General features: G+C 44.6%; 1 protein-coding gene across 1 annotated transcript in view; it reads right to left on the bottom strand.

Moving 5' to 3' along the window:
• VIPAS39 (VPS33B interacting protein, apical-basolateral polarity regulator, spe-39 homolog) overlaps positions 1 to 17,655 on the bottom strand; it is a 375,619-nt gene that overhangs the window by 106,270 nt on the left and 251,694 nt on the right. The window contains exon 14 of the mRNA XM_069637994.1: positions 5,087 to 5,221. Coding sequence (XP_069494095.1) covers positions 5,087 to 5,221 — 135 coding nt within the window. The remainder of the gene's footprint in view (positions 1 to 5,086; positions 5,222 to 17,655) is intronic.

The raw sequence follows: 17,655 nt of genomic DNA, 5'->3' as shown, positions 1-17,655 counted from the left end.
AAGCCAGTCAGTAAGGAACAAAGAAACACTTGCATATATATTCATATTAAAATAGATTTATTTTATTTACACATATCTTACTGTTATATAATTAGCACCATAAACCAACACACATAGGTATACTTTTCAATACTTTCAAAGGGTCACTTCTTAGTTGGTAGTTGCTGATTGCATACAATTGTTACAGGAGTTTGACAGTTATTTCGGTAAGAACGTGCACCCACAAAGTAATACAGCAATTGTATTTAGTCTGCATATACACATAAGATAGTGATTTTTGGGAAGGAAAACAGTTGGTTAGTGTTATCCTAGTAGAGATCAGGTTGTAGAGGCAGTTTCCTTGCGCAGCAAGTCTTTTAAAGTCCAAAACGCAATACTAGCTAAAAGGCAGTTTGGAGAGGCTTAAAGTCTTGAAAAGTAGCAGAAGTCAAACGTTCCTGTGCATTCTTTCTAGTCTCTAAGAAAGAAGATAAACGTAGATTTAATCAATGTTGGAGACCCTGTTAAGGACTCACCAAAGGGACACAAGCAGCGGCTTGAGTGTGAGGTAAGAGGGGGTTACCCTGGAGATCTCTTTGTGCACTCCAACGCTCTGGAGCGACTTACTGGAATAAGGTAAGCAATACCCTTTCCCGCTCAGTACCTTAGGTTTGAAGAAAACATTTGTGATGGATGTTCTGTGATATTACAGCTCTGGACCGACCTTCGGATTCCTTGGTCTGATGACGAAAGGCAGGACAATGGATGGGATAGCTCAGCAGCAGCCTCCAGGGAGGATCTCTGGCACGGCTTTCATCAACTTCTCTGCTTACTCTGGGTTTTGGCGCCTTTTCTGCAGCCCCAACAAAAGACGCGATTCACCCAGTCAATCATCTTCGGTTCCTGCTGTCCCACACTCTGCTGAGGGGGTCTGGGCGAGTTGGATCGGATCTCTGGAGTGTCCTTGAGGGCTCAGCAAAAACTTTGCCGAATGTGGCCTTTCCACAACTATGCACTCGAAATGGAAAGTCAGCAAACCCATATAGAATAGTGATTTTTGGGAAGGGAAACACTTGGTTAGTGTTATCCTAGTAGAGCTTCAGGTTCTAGAGGCAATTTCAATTCACTGCAAGTCCTTTAAAGTCCAAAACGCAACCCTAGCTAAAAGGCAGTTTGGAGAGGCTCAAAGGTCCTGCAAAGCAACAGAAGTCCAATGTTCCTGTGGATACCTTCTAGTCTCTAGGAAGGAAGATGCAAGAAGGCTTAACCAACGTTGTAAACCCGGTTAAAGAACTCGCTAAAGGCACACAAGCAGCGGCTTGAGTCTGAGGTAAGAGGGAGTTGCCCTGGACACTGCTATGTGCACGCCAACACTCTGGAGCGACTTTCTGGAATAAGGTAAGCAATACCTTTTCCCGCCCAGTACGTTAGGTTTGAAGAAAACACATGTTACCTTCCCTAGGGGAATATTTGTTAGCGGCTGCACCTCCAGAGCCTCATTGAAAGGTTCTCCCCCCTGGGGAGAAGTGACGCCATCTGGAGGATCATCACAAAAGGTAACACTTGTAGATGGAGTCAGTGTCTGCAAGATAAGTATAGATTTAGAATGCATATGAAGGCAGTTCTTGAACCTTACACCTTTTAGAAATTGCTGTGGGTATGACGTACCAGTTTCCTTCATCCTTTGGATACTCAGTGTTCAGCTTCCATCCCTGTGCCCTTCCTTTTTAGAGATGGTAACTGGGGAAAGCTGCGTGCGTTTGGGGTGCTCCTGGCGATTCTCAGTCATGGGTGTGAGAAACCTGAAGGTGTCTCACTCACTAGTCCCCCAGGGATCTGTCATCCAGGTGGCCAGGACACAGCCATTGCTACTGGATCCAGTTCCTGGGGGTGGACCAGTGCAGGGGGATCACCTGGATAAGGGGTCTTCGGGGAACGGAAGTGGGACACCGAAGGGTGAGACGCGGGTTCCCCTTCCTTATCACACCTTTTCCCCATCCTGTCCAGTATGATATTTAGAAACTCTACTCCTCCCACTTTTCCAACACAAACCCTTTCTCACACCATGGGCGACAAGGGACTAATACCAGAGCCATTTACCTGACATGTCCCAACACAAGGGGCAGGCCGAGTCAGGCAATTGCCGACATCTAAACACACCTGACTGCCCTTTCCCTTCCCCACAGGGATAAAAGGTGGAGCATAAGGTCACACTCTGAGCAAGGCCGAATGCACGAGGAAGCAGCTATTCCAGGACGGCAGTACAAGCTGATGAGAAAGGCAGCGAGACCTGAAGGGAAATGTCTTTGTCCTTTTCAACCCAGACTCGCAAAGCCTCTGACAAAGGGAACACAAGTCCAGGAATCGCAGCTGGCAAATGGTGTGTCGGATGTCAGCGGTACATGGAACCCTCCCGCACTGATAGCCAGGGCGGGGGGATGTGGATGCCACTGTGGAACCATCCTTGACTCCAGCTGCAAAAGAAACACCAACGAGTTCAGCACAGCCGGCCAGTTGGAAGAACCTGATACGAGACCGGACTGTGTTAGGCTCAAGGTTGCAGTGGCAACATTAAGAAGATTACGATAGAGAAGTCTTTTGTGAACAAACTTGGTTCCAAAAATAGAGTGGTCTGGCGCCACGTGGGCGTTCGTGCAGAGGTCTCTCACTGGTACCCTTCTCCTGAACGAAGAGACTGTGGTGAACTTAAACGGTATTGAACTACATGTACCAAAATGCCAGAGCCAAGGCCGGCGTGAGGTGCCAAGGTGGTCATACGAGGGTCGAGACAAACCCCTTGTACATTTGAAAGTCCCTGACATGTGTATAAGTTTGGACGATTGTGAAATTGTCAACCTGACTGAGGGAACTGTGAAACAGGCGTCTATGCCGGGCAAAGGGGAACGCAGTGCGAACTGTGATTTTGTAAAAAACACGCACTTGCCATAAGCTAACAGTGACCCAGCGAGACATGATCGCCCTTCGGAATTCTTTGTTCAAAGTCGGCAAGTGCTGTGGGAGGTCTGAACCCGGATGAGGGGGTCCTATCTAACCCTAGGTGATTGTTTAAAAAGACATTGAGACATTTGAATGTTATAAATAAGGAGATTGTGAATAAAAGGCGGTAGTGAACCCGACTGAGGGACGTCGAGAGAAAAGTTGTGATGAAGCTAAATGAACAGCATTGTGACAAGTATGAAACCGACTGAGGGCTATCCACAGTGACTGGTTGGTCTGAGCCCGATTGAGGGAGGGTAATGAGTGAGAGCAGGATCGGAGCCCAGCTGAGGGGGATCCTAGGGTGAAGCGTATTCACCCAACATAATGGGAATTATTTTTTTTTTTCCCACATAGGTCGTCTGAAGCAAGAGATTTTGCATGATAAGAGACTTAAGCACAGAAGGCCCTGATACTGGAACAGGAACTGTAACCTCGTGCTAGAGAAGCCCGGGGGTGTTCTGTGCTCAAGAGTCCAGCCTTGTCTCGTGCTACAAATGTGGGGAAGGGAGAACCCGGCCAGAACACCCTGACATATCATTTTGTGAACACTTCTTTCCTTTCTTGTGAACATTATCCCACACTCTTTTGTAGCATAGTGGTAAGGATTGGCAATAGGTTTTCCTTAGTATAGGCCCTTTTAATTTGACTAGACTCCACTTGGACTGTATTATTATTATTTGCTGGTCGTAGCTTGCTCCCATATTGGATTTAGGTTTAGATTAGGCGTTTATCTCACCCATTTTTACAGTTTAATAAACAACTTTGAACTGTGATCACTTATGTCTGTCTTACTTTAATACCTGCCTTCCTTACAGTTGGGAAAGGAAAATGTACTTCCCTGTAATCCATGAACTCCATGATGGGTAGCTTCATTAAATGAATACTGAACCCAAAATAAGATGGAGGCTTCCTTGACCACTATGTCAAATTGAACTGAGCGTCAATTGCCACTGTGATGCATCATGGGATGCCAGAACCTGACGTTTTTCTTTTTTTCATGTTATAGTTAAGGGAATGCTTTTTTTTAAAGTGGTATTTGGTGTTTTTGGGAGGTAGATTGAAGGCTTTTTGGAAGTAAATTGCATTTGAAAAAGTTTACAAACTCAGCCAGAGAGGATTTGTGTTCCTAATTGTCTATATTGGAAAAAACACTTCCGTCTCTCTTGAAAGTGTTCTAAAATGCTGCATACAGTTGGACATATTTATTGCTTATACATTTAAGGATACAGAGAACTAGGATTACAATTATAATGTATTTTTTTCACATGTACTTTTTCATTCATTTACATTTACTCTGAGGCATACTTACTCATTTATTTTTTGTTTGGAGATATAGCAGCAGACATAATGATTGTGCCACCCCCTACATGTAGTGGTATAGTCCAAGACACATTTCCTTCCCCTTCGTATAGTGGTATAGTCCAAAATCAGTCCTTTCTTTTTGTTAAAAATAGCAGTGTAATATTCTTGAGTTTGGAAGTGAAGGGTGCCAGCAGGCACCTGTACAGGGAATCGATCTTTATTGGTAGGCGCAGGCGTAGTTGGTAGGTAGGAGAGGCAGCTGGAGGAAGGTATGTGGCCCTAATATACCTGGCATTCAACACCAGGGGAAGGTAGATCTAACCCACCAACACACAGGTCAAATAATGGGGGTCAAACACTCTAGAACATTCCACATCATTACATACACCAGCCAGACACCCTGGGTTGCATTCACACAGATGCAAGCTGGCAAGACAGGATATAGTAAGTGGTATATTCCCAGGACCAGTCCTTCCTCCCCCACAATATAGTGGGGCAACACCTTCATGTGTCTGAGCAGAGTGGTTCCCTGAAGCAGCCCTCCCCTTCCTTCTTCTCAGTACATTGATAGATTTCCCAGAAGTAGTCCCTTTTCCCATTATGCAAAAAGACACAGCATGAGATATTTTCTGCTCTCTCACTTGTCATGCAGTGGTTTATTACATAACATCCTGTAATAGCTGCCTTCATCACTATTTATAAAGTGGTGCATCGTGAGGATCACTTTTGCCCCCTCCCCCTAGTTTGCACATTTGTTCCATCCATTTTAGTGATCTGTTGGAGCAGTCCCAGAACCAGTGCTCACCTCTCCTTCGTTGTAGTGGTATAGGCAGGAGTAGAACAGAGTGGTCACGAGTGGCATGAAGAGGATTGATGTCTTCCTTGGATGCTTCCGAAAGATCTCATCCTGCCCAGAAGATTCTAGATGTTTATCGTTTGCCTGAAATTACAATCAGTAAAGCAAATAAATCAATGTGCTTCTTCTTGCATTGGCATCTCATGGCTGGGATAGAACCCCTAGAACTGCAACCCCTACCCTAGGAATAATGATGGACAGATCTTGCTCCAAATGTGACAACTCACACTTCCAGCGGAACTCTAGAAGGTGCGTCCTGCTCCCTTGGACAAATGCTATCAGCATGCATTACTCACTTCCCCTGCTGCCTTCGAGTCTGATTAATCTACTTTTCATTGAAGAGGCCAGTGGACCAAACTAATGGAGAAGGGTCCAGCTTGCAGCCATGGTAACTACAAGGCTCCTTCTGCCTGGGGTAGCAAAGGAGCACTCATTGTTCTGTGTAATAAAATTGAAAATGGGCAGGATAGCGCCGTAGGTTCAATGTAATCTGCAGGTCATAGGTTGCAATTCCTGCATGGACGAATGCACCCTACCATCCTTTGAAGTGGATACAACAAGTATCACTGAGATTGATAATACTATAGTTTAAGTGCCAATACACACAATACACAATACAATACATAGTCTAACAAGAATACGCTTTGGAGACCTGTGGTATATTAACCCCAGCTGTAAGTGAAAAGATTAAGCTTGCTTACGTTGAATAGGCGTGGTGTGATTTCATAAAAGGAAAGTCACTGGGAAAACTGTCAAATGACTACTTGTCTTTCAAAACTTCCTTTGAGGCAAAACTGTATTTTAATGTGATTTTAAATGCTTGCAAAAAACAGATTTTTCTAAAAAGGTTTGATTAAATACGCTGCCTTTGTTTACGGTGTCTGCATGATGGAATAACAGTGTCAGAGAATTGTCCTTATTGCGTGACCCAGAGGGAGATTCTCACACACTTTCTATTACTATGTCCCTATTATAAACATCTCGGGAAAAATGTCTAAAACCCTATTTGAAAAGGGAAGGTATTAGGTAGGTAGGTAAGAGCTGCAATTAATTATTATAAAAGTGCGAGCAATAGTGACTTAATTTTGAATCTAGCCAATTTCCTGGATGGAGCTTAGTGCTCTCGCAGTAGGTAAGTTATTTAATCAACAATGTAATTAATTGTTATGATACAAAGTTTTACCGATTGTGTTATTTTTAAGAACTATTGTGTATAGACTGTTTATTGGTTTGTTTTAGAATTATATTTAATAATGTGAATGCTTCTTTTGGATGGTTGTAGTGATACTATGCGGTTTGTAATGGTAATGTATTTTTTTTAAAATAAAATTGAATGAATGATGCAATTCTTGTTTCTGTGGGTGTGGGTCTGTGCCAAAACATTCCCAATCTTTATGATACACACTTTGAAGGAAAACGCACACCAGTTTTAGGACTCTTGGGTCTCTAAGTTTGTAGTGAGAACAATATTCTTCGAGTTAAATTTGATTTAGTACCAAAGCTTTTCAAAACTTTATGAGTTCAGGTTTTATTGAGATGCACATTTATTTTCTTCATAAAAAGGTGGACCCTTTTTTTTACTGCTCCCTACGGAAGGCATACAGCTCATTTCAGTTTAAATTGAAGGCAGATATAATGATTTGACAATCAATAATGGAGGGCCATTTAAGTTGATGCTGATGATGGAACAGACGTGCAAACACCTCATGTTTCTAGAATGCATAATCAATTAGTAGGTGCAGCGTGATTCTGTCTATGGAGAAAACCGAGTATGGCAGAGGGACAAGCTATGCACATAATTATCTTGCAAACACCTAATGAAGTCAAGTTTTCAGTTTGCACAGAATTTTCTTCAGAGGTGGGGTGAATGATATGTGCTTGACGTTGTTATTACAGTGAATACCTTCTTTGAATTTTACAGATTTATAAAAAATAGTCTATCAATTGACAATTTTTCTAAAAGGGCTGAATATTTACAAGAGAGCCAGCCAATCCTTGAGATAAAATAAATACATGGTATATCTCGGGCCAATCTAGATCACTCTACTTGACAAATCCAGTGTTTTCATTTGGGTTCCTGACCCTCTCCGCCCCCTGCCTACCCACCCAACCCCAGTAGAAAATTGGCCAGAGCAGTCAAAGCAACCATCCAGAAGAAGTGAACAGGTTTAATGTACAATTAATACTTTTGATTATCTCATAAGGGAGGGTCAACACAATATATATGTATAAATATATTCTTTAAATAAAGACGGTGTACATAGGAATTCACTTAAAGGTATATGTTAAGCATTTAAAATACCTTTTCAGAATATGATACAAAAAATACAGAAAGCCGTCTCCATAAAGGTTCACCTGGTTTAGAAACGTGCAAAATTATTTTTTTTTAAGACACACAGCCTTAGAGACACCATTAAACCGCAAAAGACTTTAGGCCAAAGGAAACAATGGGTCAATGTTAAGCTATTTTAAGTAAAGGGACTGCGCATGGAAAGGCAATCTAGAGCCAGAGACGACTCCAAGAGGGATCAAAGCGCTCACCTGATGCAGTCGAGAACAACAGTTGTACTCCAAAAACACCAGGAAGGAAGGGGGCACGGGTGAGTGAAGGCTTCACCAGCACTGAAGGTCAGAGTTTGGTTGTGGATGAGCCCGCTCTGCTGGGGCGCCCTAGCCATGAACAAATTAAAACAACCTTCACAGGTGAGTCACAGGATCCCGAACAGAAGATCCTCACAAAAAAAGAAGTAGGTAGGAAATGCTTCAGTGAAGAGCCTGCACAGTGGAGCCCTTGGAGCAGCAGACGGTCACAGTATAACAGCCTGGGAATCTAGATATGCAGCAGGGTACTCGCCGTGCTAGAGGAGCAGCGCTAGGTTTCCAGCTGTAGCCAAGTGGCCCCCTGAACACGTGCAAGCAAAAATATGGCAGCTCAACAATTGTGCAATGGAGATCCAGCAATGGTGATCCTTCACCTCAAACGGTCTCTGTCACGGTTCAGGTGAAGTGCAGCAGGACATGTCACCAGCGGTCTCCACGTGAGGTGAATACGACACTGATGTATAATTGAATAAATGCTCTAGCAGATGTGTGACAAGCCAGGAATGTGATGCGGACACAGAGGACTCATGTGGTTTGCCATAAACATTTATTAAATGATAAAGGGGTTGGAAAAAGATTCACTGTCCCTAATCTACTAGGTATTTTCCTACCTCAACCAAAAAACAAAGGCTCTGTCAAGTGTCAAGATGTCCAAAGCTAAAATGTTGTGTGTCAGAGATCCTTTCATAGCCTTAACATTCTAAAACTAATGTTAAGACAGTTTTTCTGAAGTCCAACTAAGTGCTTAGTAAAACCATTAAACTGAGACAGTACAGACTCTACTCTTAGTATACGACTGTACCACCTGAGTATATGATAGCACAGACAAAGCAGCCAGGCCTATCTTAGAAGGGTGAGAGGGCTGTAGGAAAGTACATCGAACCTGTACTAAACCAAACATTCAATAGAAACATTGACAACCAGAAGTATTATTAAAAAGATAAAGGTTTATAATAATACAAGCAGGCCAAGTTACATCTTGAGTTAAGTTCTGGCCATAGAGGCATAAATACATTATAAAAACACACCACAATGCTTGAAGGTACATAGACCAAAGCATAAACCCTTATTCAAAATACCTAGCAGTAATTCTAGGGAAGTCAAACCTTATCATACACATTCAGTATAGGTCACACTTATTCTTGGGGAGTAAATCCAGCAATTACTTTAAGTCAAAGGTAGTATATCCTGTCAGTTATGCAGGGAAGCTTAGCAAAGAAATCACATAATAAACTAACCTGCAAGTATACTTTTCTGAATAGTGAAACACTCATTCAAGGAACAGTAAAAACCTATAACTATCATTCAGGATAACACACAGTTATACTAGGTGAGTAAAACCTATATACTTTGTAAAGGGGCTACTAGCAACTTTAAGGTGAGTGTAACCCCAAGACTGTTTTAGCATTGTGTATAAAACAGACCAGGGAAAGCAAAACTCAATGTTACACTGCATGAATTGTTATTTTAGGTAGGTAAAACCTACGGCAGACTTATTCTAAACAGGCTCTACAGCAAGTTAGGGGAAGCAAGACCCAGTTGGGAAACATACACACATTCTCTGAAAGAAATAGTTAGTGAAGCCAAGAGCATTACTTTTGGGAAAGAGGCACAACCAATTCACAGGTGAGTAAATTAACCTTACATCTACTCTGTTAGAATGGCGAAACAGCTTCTAAGGAAAGTAAGACGTTACATAAACTTTTCAGAATGGCAGAACACTTCCAAGATATGTAAAATAATCTTACATATACTTTTACAAGTGATAGAAAACATTCAAGGTAAGAACTTTTGTAACAATTCACTCTCAGAGTTACAGTTACTAACTAACAAGTAAGTACTTTTAAACACTTGCTATACTTTTCCAGACAGAATCCTTTACTTATCCAGTCCTTTCCAATTCTATTGCATGAGTTCACTTAGGGGCAGAAGAAGGACCCTAATGGTCTAGGAGCCAGCTGTAGGCAGGGTGAGATAGGGTTCTGTTGCTTGCAAAAGTCAGAGTTCCTGTGGAAGACTGTTCAACAAGTAAGTAGTTCACTTCAAAGTTAGGGTCCAGGGACTTCAGAGAAGACACCCCAGGAGGATTCCAGCAGAGGCCTAGGTGCACTGGTTGAGAGGACTCCCAATTACAAGAACGCTGCAAAGCTTTACAGAAATTACACAGGCTTAAGGTAATTAAATACCCCAGCCAACAGAGTACTTTAGCACAGAAGAAGAGTTCCAGCTAGAAGACTTTAGGATCTGCAGCAAAAAACCCAGACGTCAAACTTATTTATCATGAGGGCAGAAGACAAGACACTGAAAGGACTTTTGCAGCAGGGATCACGGTGAAGGCTCTAGCCAAGAAGATCTTCGCCTGATTTACTCAGCACAGAAGAAGAGATTGCAATGGGGGAGACTTCAGGATCTACAGCCAAAAACTTGATGGCTGAATTATTCATCATGAAGACTGAAGGCAGGACACCGAAAGTGCTTCTGCAGCAGGGATCAACGGGGAAGGCTCCAGGCAAGACTTTCATCGCGGCTATATGGGGGATCTGGATTTTGGTGCCCTTTTCAGGAGCCAGAAGAAGACAGAATATCGCTGGTCAGATTCTCGTTGTTTGTAAGGTCCAGTACTCTCATGAGAGGACTTTTCAAACTCTACCCACATCTCTGGAGGTCCAGCAGGATGCCCACAAAGGTTCTGCAAGATTCGGAAGACTGTGCACCGCAAAATGGCTCGAGATCCCAAGGTGTTGCAGCCCCGCAAAGTCGCAGCACGATGTAGGAGGGCTCAAAATGTGCCTCTTTTTGAGTCAAGTGGATCTCAACAGGCTCTGGGTCAGGGTCGTCCGTTTCGGGATCCCCGGTCGATTGGATATAGCAGGCTCCGATTACACAAGAGGCTCTCTGGTTGCGGGAAACGACCTTCATTTCTTCTTCATCTTCCACTTCGGTTTCAGTTCCAGTGGTCGACGGGACAGCCAGCCTCCCAGTTTGAACTGGATTCTCGCGGTCAGGCTGGAAGACAAAGGGCTGCAGAGTTTTGGACTCCTCCCTCGCTTCCTGCCTTCACAGACACTCTGGAGCATGGGTGGGCTTGCCAAGGTCTCCCGCCAAAGATAAAATTGATGCAAAGGATTTTCCCGCCCTGGAGGTCAGGCGAAGGAACAAAAAAGGACAAGGAATACTAAAATGGCGGGGAAAAAAAGACCAGGCAATTTTGGTAAAATGAGCCCCCATGAGTGCCTTTGTGGAAACAGCCTGCGGTAAAGGTGCACCAAATTAGTAAAAAGGTTCACTGCCCTGCCTCCAGCTATTAAAGGTAAGCTTGTCACTGTAACAGAAATATCACAGTTAAAAGGAGAAAGAGGATACATTGTATCTCCCCAGCACTCCACATAAGGTGGGGTGTGCTGGTTTCACCTAACAAAATATAAAAGTGATACCAAGATGCTTTCTACCCTTGGGAACTGTAGTTTTCACAAGGTAATCAGAGAAATTTAAAAGGGGAGCCCCAAGGGCAACCCTGCAACAATAAAAATGTATACACCAAAAGTTGTCAAAGAGCATAACATTAAAAAAGACACTATGGAGAGTCTTAAAAATGATACCCATAAAAAGAGTAAAATACTATGGGCCTCATTACAAGGTTGGAGGTAGCCTTGCCGGTCCAAACTTGCAAGAAAGTCCAGCACCCGCGAATGGGCAATTACCGGGGTATTACAGCCCCACCGGATCCGTTAAGTGCCCTTTTGCGGATGCTGGAATCGGGTGATCCGCATTCCCATTTGAGCCCCATGGGGCGCATTGGGAATGGGGATGCCTGTGGCAGCGGCACTGTTCATAACGGTGCCTGTGCTACAGGCATGCTGTGCTTGCGGGTGCCTTTCATTCTGGCAGGACAGACCTGGCGGAATGAAAGTCTCCCGCAAGCACAACTCGGAGTTTGCCGGTCCGGGTACAACGCTACCGTCAAGCTTACTGGAACCATTATATCCGGACCGGCAAACTCGTACTGAGGCCCTATATGTGGAAAAAGGTTACCACTCACTGAGGTATAGGGAAAAATAATCCATCAGTAAAGCAAAAAAGTTCTGGGGTTGGCACAGCCCAGGAATATTTATTATTGCTATGAAAATATTACCTAACTAAATCTAAGGGGAAAAGGGTAAAGTCTCCGGTTTGAAAAGTGTGAGTTCAACAAAAAGGTATAAATCCAACAAAGGTTTGAAATAGCGTAATGTCAACCGTTACAGAGAATGACTCAATGGCCCGGTTTTCTCTCCACCAAAACAAAAGTTCAAAAAGAATAACCAAGTTCTTTGCAGCCCAAGAGGCTAACCCCCTCCTCTTGGTGTCGCAATTCACTTACTGGAAAATGACTTCCTTCCCCAGGTCTTTTCCACATTCAATGTAATTCCACGATCCAAAGGGCATGCATCTTCCTTGTGCTTCTCTGATACCTGGTATACTCTCCTGCTAGGTGCTCTCATATACTTCCTTGATGCAATTTGGGTGCAGGTCCCAGACTCACAAGACACCTGGCATACTCTCCTGCCAGGTCCCTTTCCAGATTCACCGCCATTCACTTCACACACTTTGCTTTGCCTGGTTTACTCTCCTTCCAGGACTTTCTTTATGCACACAATGCTCCTTTTGTTTGCCTACTTGGTCTTCCCCAAGTTCATACTGTGGGTCCCTGACCCCAGTCCCACTGTCCTGGGCACCCTATGCCATGCTCAACAGTGCATTGGTGTCCCAACCCTTTCCCTGGCCTCACCGATTGCTTTCTTGCTCTCTCGCTGTCTGACTCCGAATCAGGTGCTTCTCCGCTCTCGTGGCTCTCTCTAACCCTGCAGGGGCACCTCCAGCTGGTGTTCAGTCCTCGGTCAGCGTCCCAGCTCCCTCGGCTGTCAGGAAGCACAGTTTGCTTCCTTTCACCTTGCCACAGCCTCCACGGAGGTTCTCTAGGAATGTCGCTCACCAGGCTGCCTTCTTGCTCTGCCATGCTGCTCCGTCTTCTGCGCTGCCGCCAGCCACAATACTCCCGGTCTATCTTTTCATCTGACCTCACCACAGCTGGGTTTCTCCAGCAGAATCTATCCAGTCGGATCTCCCGTTCCCGTCGAGTCATCAAGCTGCACCCGGATGAAGAAGAAGACGAACTCCATACTTTTCATTCTCTGGTATTCTACTAGACTGGTGGTGTTGGTTCTCATTGGGAGTAATCATCATTGCTCCTTGCCTCTTCCTTGTCTCAGTCACTTTGTTCATTTTGTTTATTATTTGATATTGACGAGTACTGTCAGTAGACTTGGCAAGTTGTGGAAGGGATCATGGCAGTATGCCATCAGGAAATGGGGAAAGGAGGGAATATCCCTAAAATGTAAAGGGGGATACCATGTCTCACCTGATGATGTCCTCCAAACCCCCCGCCCCTGAGGTTCGCCTCCCCAAGTAGTCCTCCCTCAAATATCCACCCCACTCCATGTCAGGATCAGGGAGCTGCTGCCATTTCCTGGCCACATGCGGAGGCTATCCCTGGGAAAGGAGTGATGACATCATCAGATTCATCACATGAGACATTCATTCTGGGACGGCAGGAGAATGCAGTGCTTGGTTGCAGAGTTCAAGCAGCGCAGGTAAGCCATGCAAGGTGAAGAACTACAAAAATGCTGCCTGGAGAATGGTTCCAGTTGCCCCCAATGAATCAGAGGAAATAAGCACCAGACACTGGTCCTTCTGGTCAATAGAGAGGCAGAATTTAGCTGTCAAATTTGCAGAGCTTCTTGAGATGCTGGTGTAGAGCTTCCACGGATGCGCATAGCCAGTCATCTCCTAAGGTCCTTCCAGATCAAATCCTAACATTTGGCTGGTGCATAGTGTCCGTTTTTATCAAAAACCAGAAGGTAGATAGTAGCCCTAACTACTAATCACATACACACGTACCATTCAAACTCTGGGAGCCTACTACCAGTGCTAGCTGAACACAAATTTCATGTGCATTCTCCTGGGAAATCTCTGGGGATGTGGATTCCAGCCAGAGGATTGCAGACAGTCAGACTGTGCAATCACATCCAGAAAAACCTATGCATCCTTGTTCAGGAAAAGCACTGTCGGTAGATGAGCTACAAAGGGCCCATGTACCAACAGTGCCTTGCCGATCATGGACATTGCTGATAGAGGTGACAGGGACAAGCAGGCCACATTATAAGTAAGATGCTTAAGCATGCATTTGTGATTTGATACAAATTTGGATTGCATTAGCCTGCTCCTGGGACTGAGATGAGTGAGTGTATTCTTTTGTTCCTATTCATGAAGGCGTTAACCACTGGGAACTCCTACCATGTCACATTATGCTGTGATGAAGTGTATGCAACCAGTGCTGCTGTGTACCTTTAGTGAACTGTGCACAAGCCCAAAGTCTAGTAGGTTAAGGTAATATTTCACCACACCCGCTGCAGTGCATTGCACTGGGCTGATATGCGTGTTGCACCAAATGACAAGCTTCTTCCATTTGTAGAAGCAGCATGTGCCAGAGTTTGGTTTGCATGCCATGCACCTTTGAGGCAAATTTAAATGGCCAAACTCCATGACTTCAGGAGTCAATCTGCCAAATTCTGTGATTATGGAAGTGTGTGTGCGATCTATATTGATGTCTTGACAGATTCTGAACTGAACGCAACTTGACTCAGGGTTCATCTGCTGTGTGCAGCAAGGGTGGGTACAACACGTGCAGTGCCCTTGTTGGAACGATCAGGATGAGAGTTGCGTTTAGATGCTCGTGCACCACCCTGTGTATGGGAAGTATGGCAGAAAGGTGTACGAAAACGTCCCCGACCTTGTCATCCACAAGGCATTGACAAGAGACCCTGTTTCCGGGTATCTGGATGCAAAGTTGGGGCCTTTTAGGTTTGTACAAGGCTTGTCCAGTGCTTCCCACTGGGCAAATATTGGTCTATGTTTACTCACTTCCCGTTCATGCTCATGAAGAATATGCGGGCTGAAGGCATCTGCCAGGCAATTCCACTCCTGGAATTGCTGGGCTTGTAAGTATATTCTCCCCTTTATTCACCAGTGCCAAATCAGCTGTATAAAAAATGCATGCAAAAACTATCTTCGCTGCCCCTGAGCACGGTGACTCCATCCCCAACACCCATATTCTAATTTACTTGCATTTTGCATCTTGTGTGGGGGACACTTGCAGCTCTAAGTGTTTAAAAATAAAGATAAAAGCTTCAAATGACAAATAAAATTATTTTTTGAATACAATAGAGATTAGGTAGTGTGAGGAACCTGAGGTTGTCCTCACTTACTTTCCCCTGGCATCCTCTGCTCGGGTGGCCAGGGAAAGGCCATTGATCTTGGATCCTGACCCTGGGGGTGGAGAAGCAAGGGAGGATCACCTGGGTGGAGGAAACGTGGGGAGTTGGGAGAGGATGTCTTTGGGTGAGACATGGTATCCCCCTTTGCCTTATCAAAAGGCACCCCAGATTTCACCTTTCTTTATAGCCTATTGTCAGTCTTAGCCTCTTTCATACACACAAAACGTCCCACAACCATTTCACTTTAAGACTGGCACGAGGAAGAAACACCTGGGAGCTATTCACACTTCCATTCATTCACACCACTTTGGTACTGCGACGAGGAAGAGGAATGTGCAGCAGTACAATTGTAATTCGCCAGGCATGTCCAGTTAATAGGCCTAACTATGGTCAGGCAACTGAGGTGAAGGATTTGCACCTACAACCATTTAACCAGTTTCAGGTGTATAAAAGGAAGGACCACCCAGTTATGAGGCGGAACTTGCCTGGAGAGAACTGACCTGGGGAGAGACGGCCTGGAGAGAAGAACGCGGCTAACAGAAGTGCAGCAGGCTAGAGAGGAACTGGCTGGAAATAAGCCAGGCTGAGCAGGCAAGAGACGTCGGGGTCAAGACTGGCCGCGAGAGGGTTGAGAAGCCAGCAGTCCGCCTTCCGCGGTGTCCACAGCAGGAGCCGTGGGACACCCATATTCCCCCAAGCGCCGCTGGCCGCTTCCACTGTGAAAGAGCAGAACGCGCAGCAAGATTCAAGGACGGCGAGCGCCGCTCGCTAGGGCTCACGTGAGGAACAAGCTGAGTGCAAGGAAGCTGGGAAGGAGAAACCGGACGCCGGAAGGAGCAATAGCCTACTGGTGAGTGTAAGAAAGGTAACACACAAATTTAAGGGTTTTTGAATGCCGAACATGCTGCAAAGTGGTATAAGTACTTTTGAGAGTGCAACAAGTAATATTGAATACCAAACTAAAGGAAAGATGTGATGAGCAGGTTAAAACACACCAATAGACAAAAGCAAGTGATCAGCATTTATGAATAACATGAAAAGCAAGTAATGAGCACTATCAGTAATGTGAAAGCAAGGTGGTGGGGAAAAGCGTGAACACCACAGAGTGAGAATCTGGCTGGATGATATACCTGTTATGGCAAAACCAAAAGTCTGCCAATGAAAATGTAGCTGTGTGAGATACCAGTTGTGGCAAAGCCTGCAAGACTACTAAGGAGAATATGGTTGTATGAGATAGAAGTTGTGGCACAGCCGAAAGACTGCCAAGAACAATATAAAATAACTGTGGGCCAAAGATACAAAGCTGTGGGAGACACAAGTTGTGGCCAAGCCAAGAGATGGCAAAGGAGAATCAAAAGGAATACAGAAGTACAAGAAAGTGCCAAGGGTCATCATATGTGTGACTTATAATGGGTGGATCGTGTGGCCCGACAACTGCACCTAGACCGAGTGACCTCTGCTTGAAAAGAGCCAAAGAAAGCAAATATAAAGAAGCTGTATTTGATAACAATTGCTGAAGTTAATGAGAAAGAAGGATATCTATGTGAACTGTTGATAAGACTGGAAGTTTAAAAACTGAACTGGAACTGTTTTGAAAAGCTAGGAGATTTGAACGGATTGTATTTTTGATGCCGGAAGAGCTCACTTTTTGGGGAAGCGAACAACACGACTTTGTGAATTGTGTTGAACTCTTGGGGAAGGGAACCCCAAGGCCCTTTTGGAACTGTTTTTGAACTCTTGGGTGGGGGGGGGGGGGTTTGGGAGGGGTGTTCGCACAAGCCCTGTTTGAAACTGTTTTGAACTTGGGGAAGGGGAGGCTGAAAACAAGCCAGGAGCTGGAAGAAGCCCAGAACTTTATTTTGAACACTATTTCTTTTGCTGCTGACATCCCTACACATTGTATAGAGTTAGTTGTGAGGGCAAGTATAGGTTTTGGACACAAACCTTTGAGTTGAACTCACTGACACAGACTATCCTTACTTTTCCTTAGGTAGGGAAATCCCACCTTAGCATAGGGCAAGTTAGGCCTTACTCCATCCTGACATTTAAGATAAATAAAACTTTGTTTAGAAAGTTTAATCTGTTGTCTGTGTTTTACTTCATGATTCCTTCACACTAGACTAACCACGAGGGATAGTCTGTGTAATGGCAAGCATAAAGACCAACACACAAGATACAAGAGCTGTGTTTACATTTAAAGGGCAACCAATATATGCCTTTGGGAGAGTTGGTGCAGCTGGGAAAACTCAGAGCAATGTATACGTCTAGAGATTATTGAATAATGAAACTTCCAAATTTTGGGTTAACCCCACCTTACTGTGGTATCTGGAGATGGTTCTGGCTCAGGGAGCTGGTGTCACCCCGAGCCAGAGGACGATGACCCGGGCAGGAACCCTGAGTTACCCTTTTTGGTCCCAGTTTCCTGGAAGGGGGCAGGCACAGAAGCCATCTCTATGGACCATCTCCTCAAATGAGAGCCTGAACAGACCCAAAATCCTCATGAAAGAATACAAAAACATAAATTTAGTGATAGCCAGAAAGAGCAGGTGGAACTAAACCATCCAAGTAACCAGTATCTTCAGACAATCCCACCCGCTTCCCGAG

Source organism: Ambystoma mexicanum, chromosome 14 (genome assembly GCF_040938575.1).
Source record: "Ambystoma mexicanum isolate Mex_15411 chromosome 14, UKY_AmexF1_1, whole genome shotgun sequence".
Taxonomy (NCBI): domain Eukaryota; kingdom Metazoa; phylum Chordata; class Amphibia; order Caudata; family Ambystomatidae; genus Ambystoma; species Ambystoma mexicanum.
Note: the sequence above shows the minus strand (reverse complement) of the source record. Positions and strands in the feature narration are given on the sequence as shown.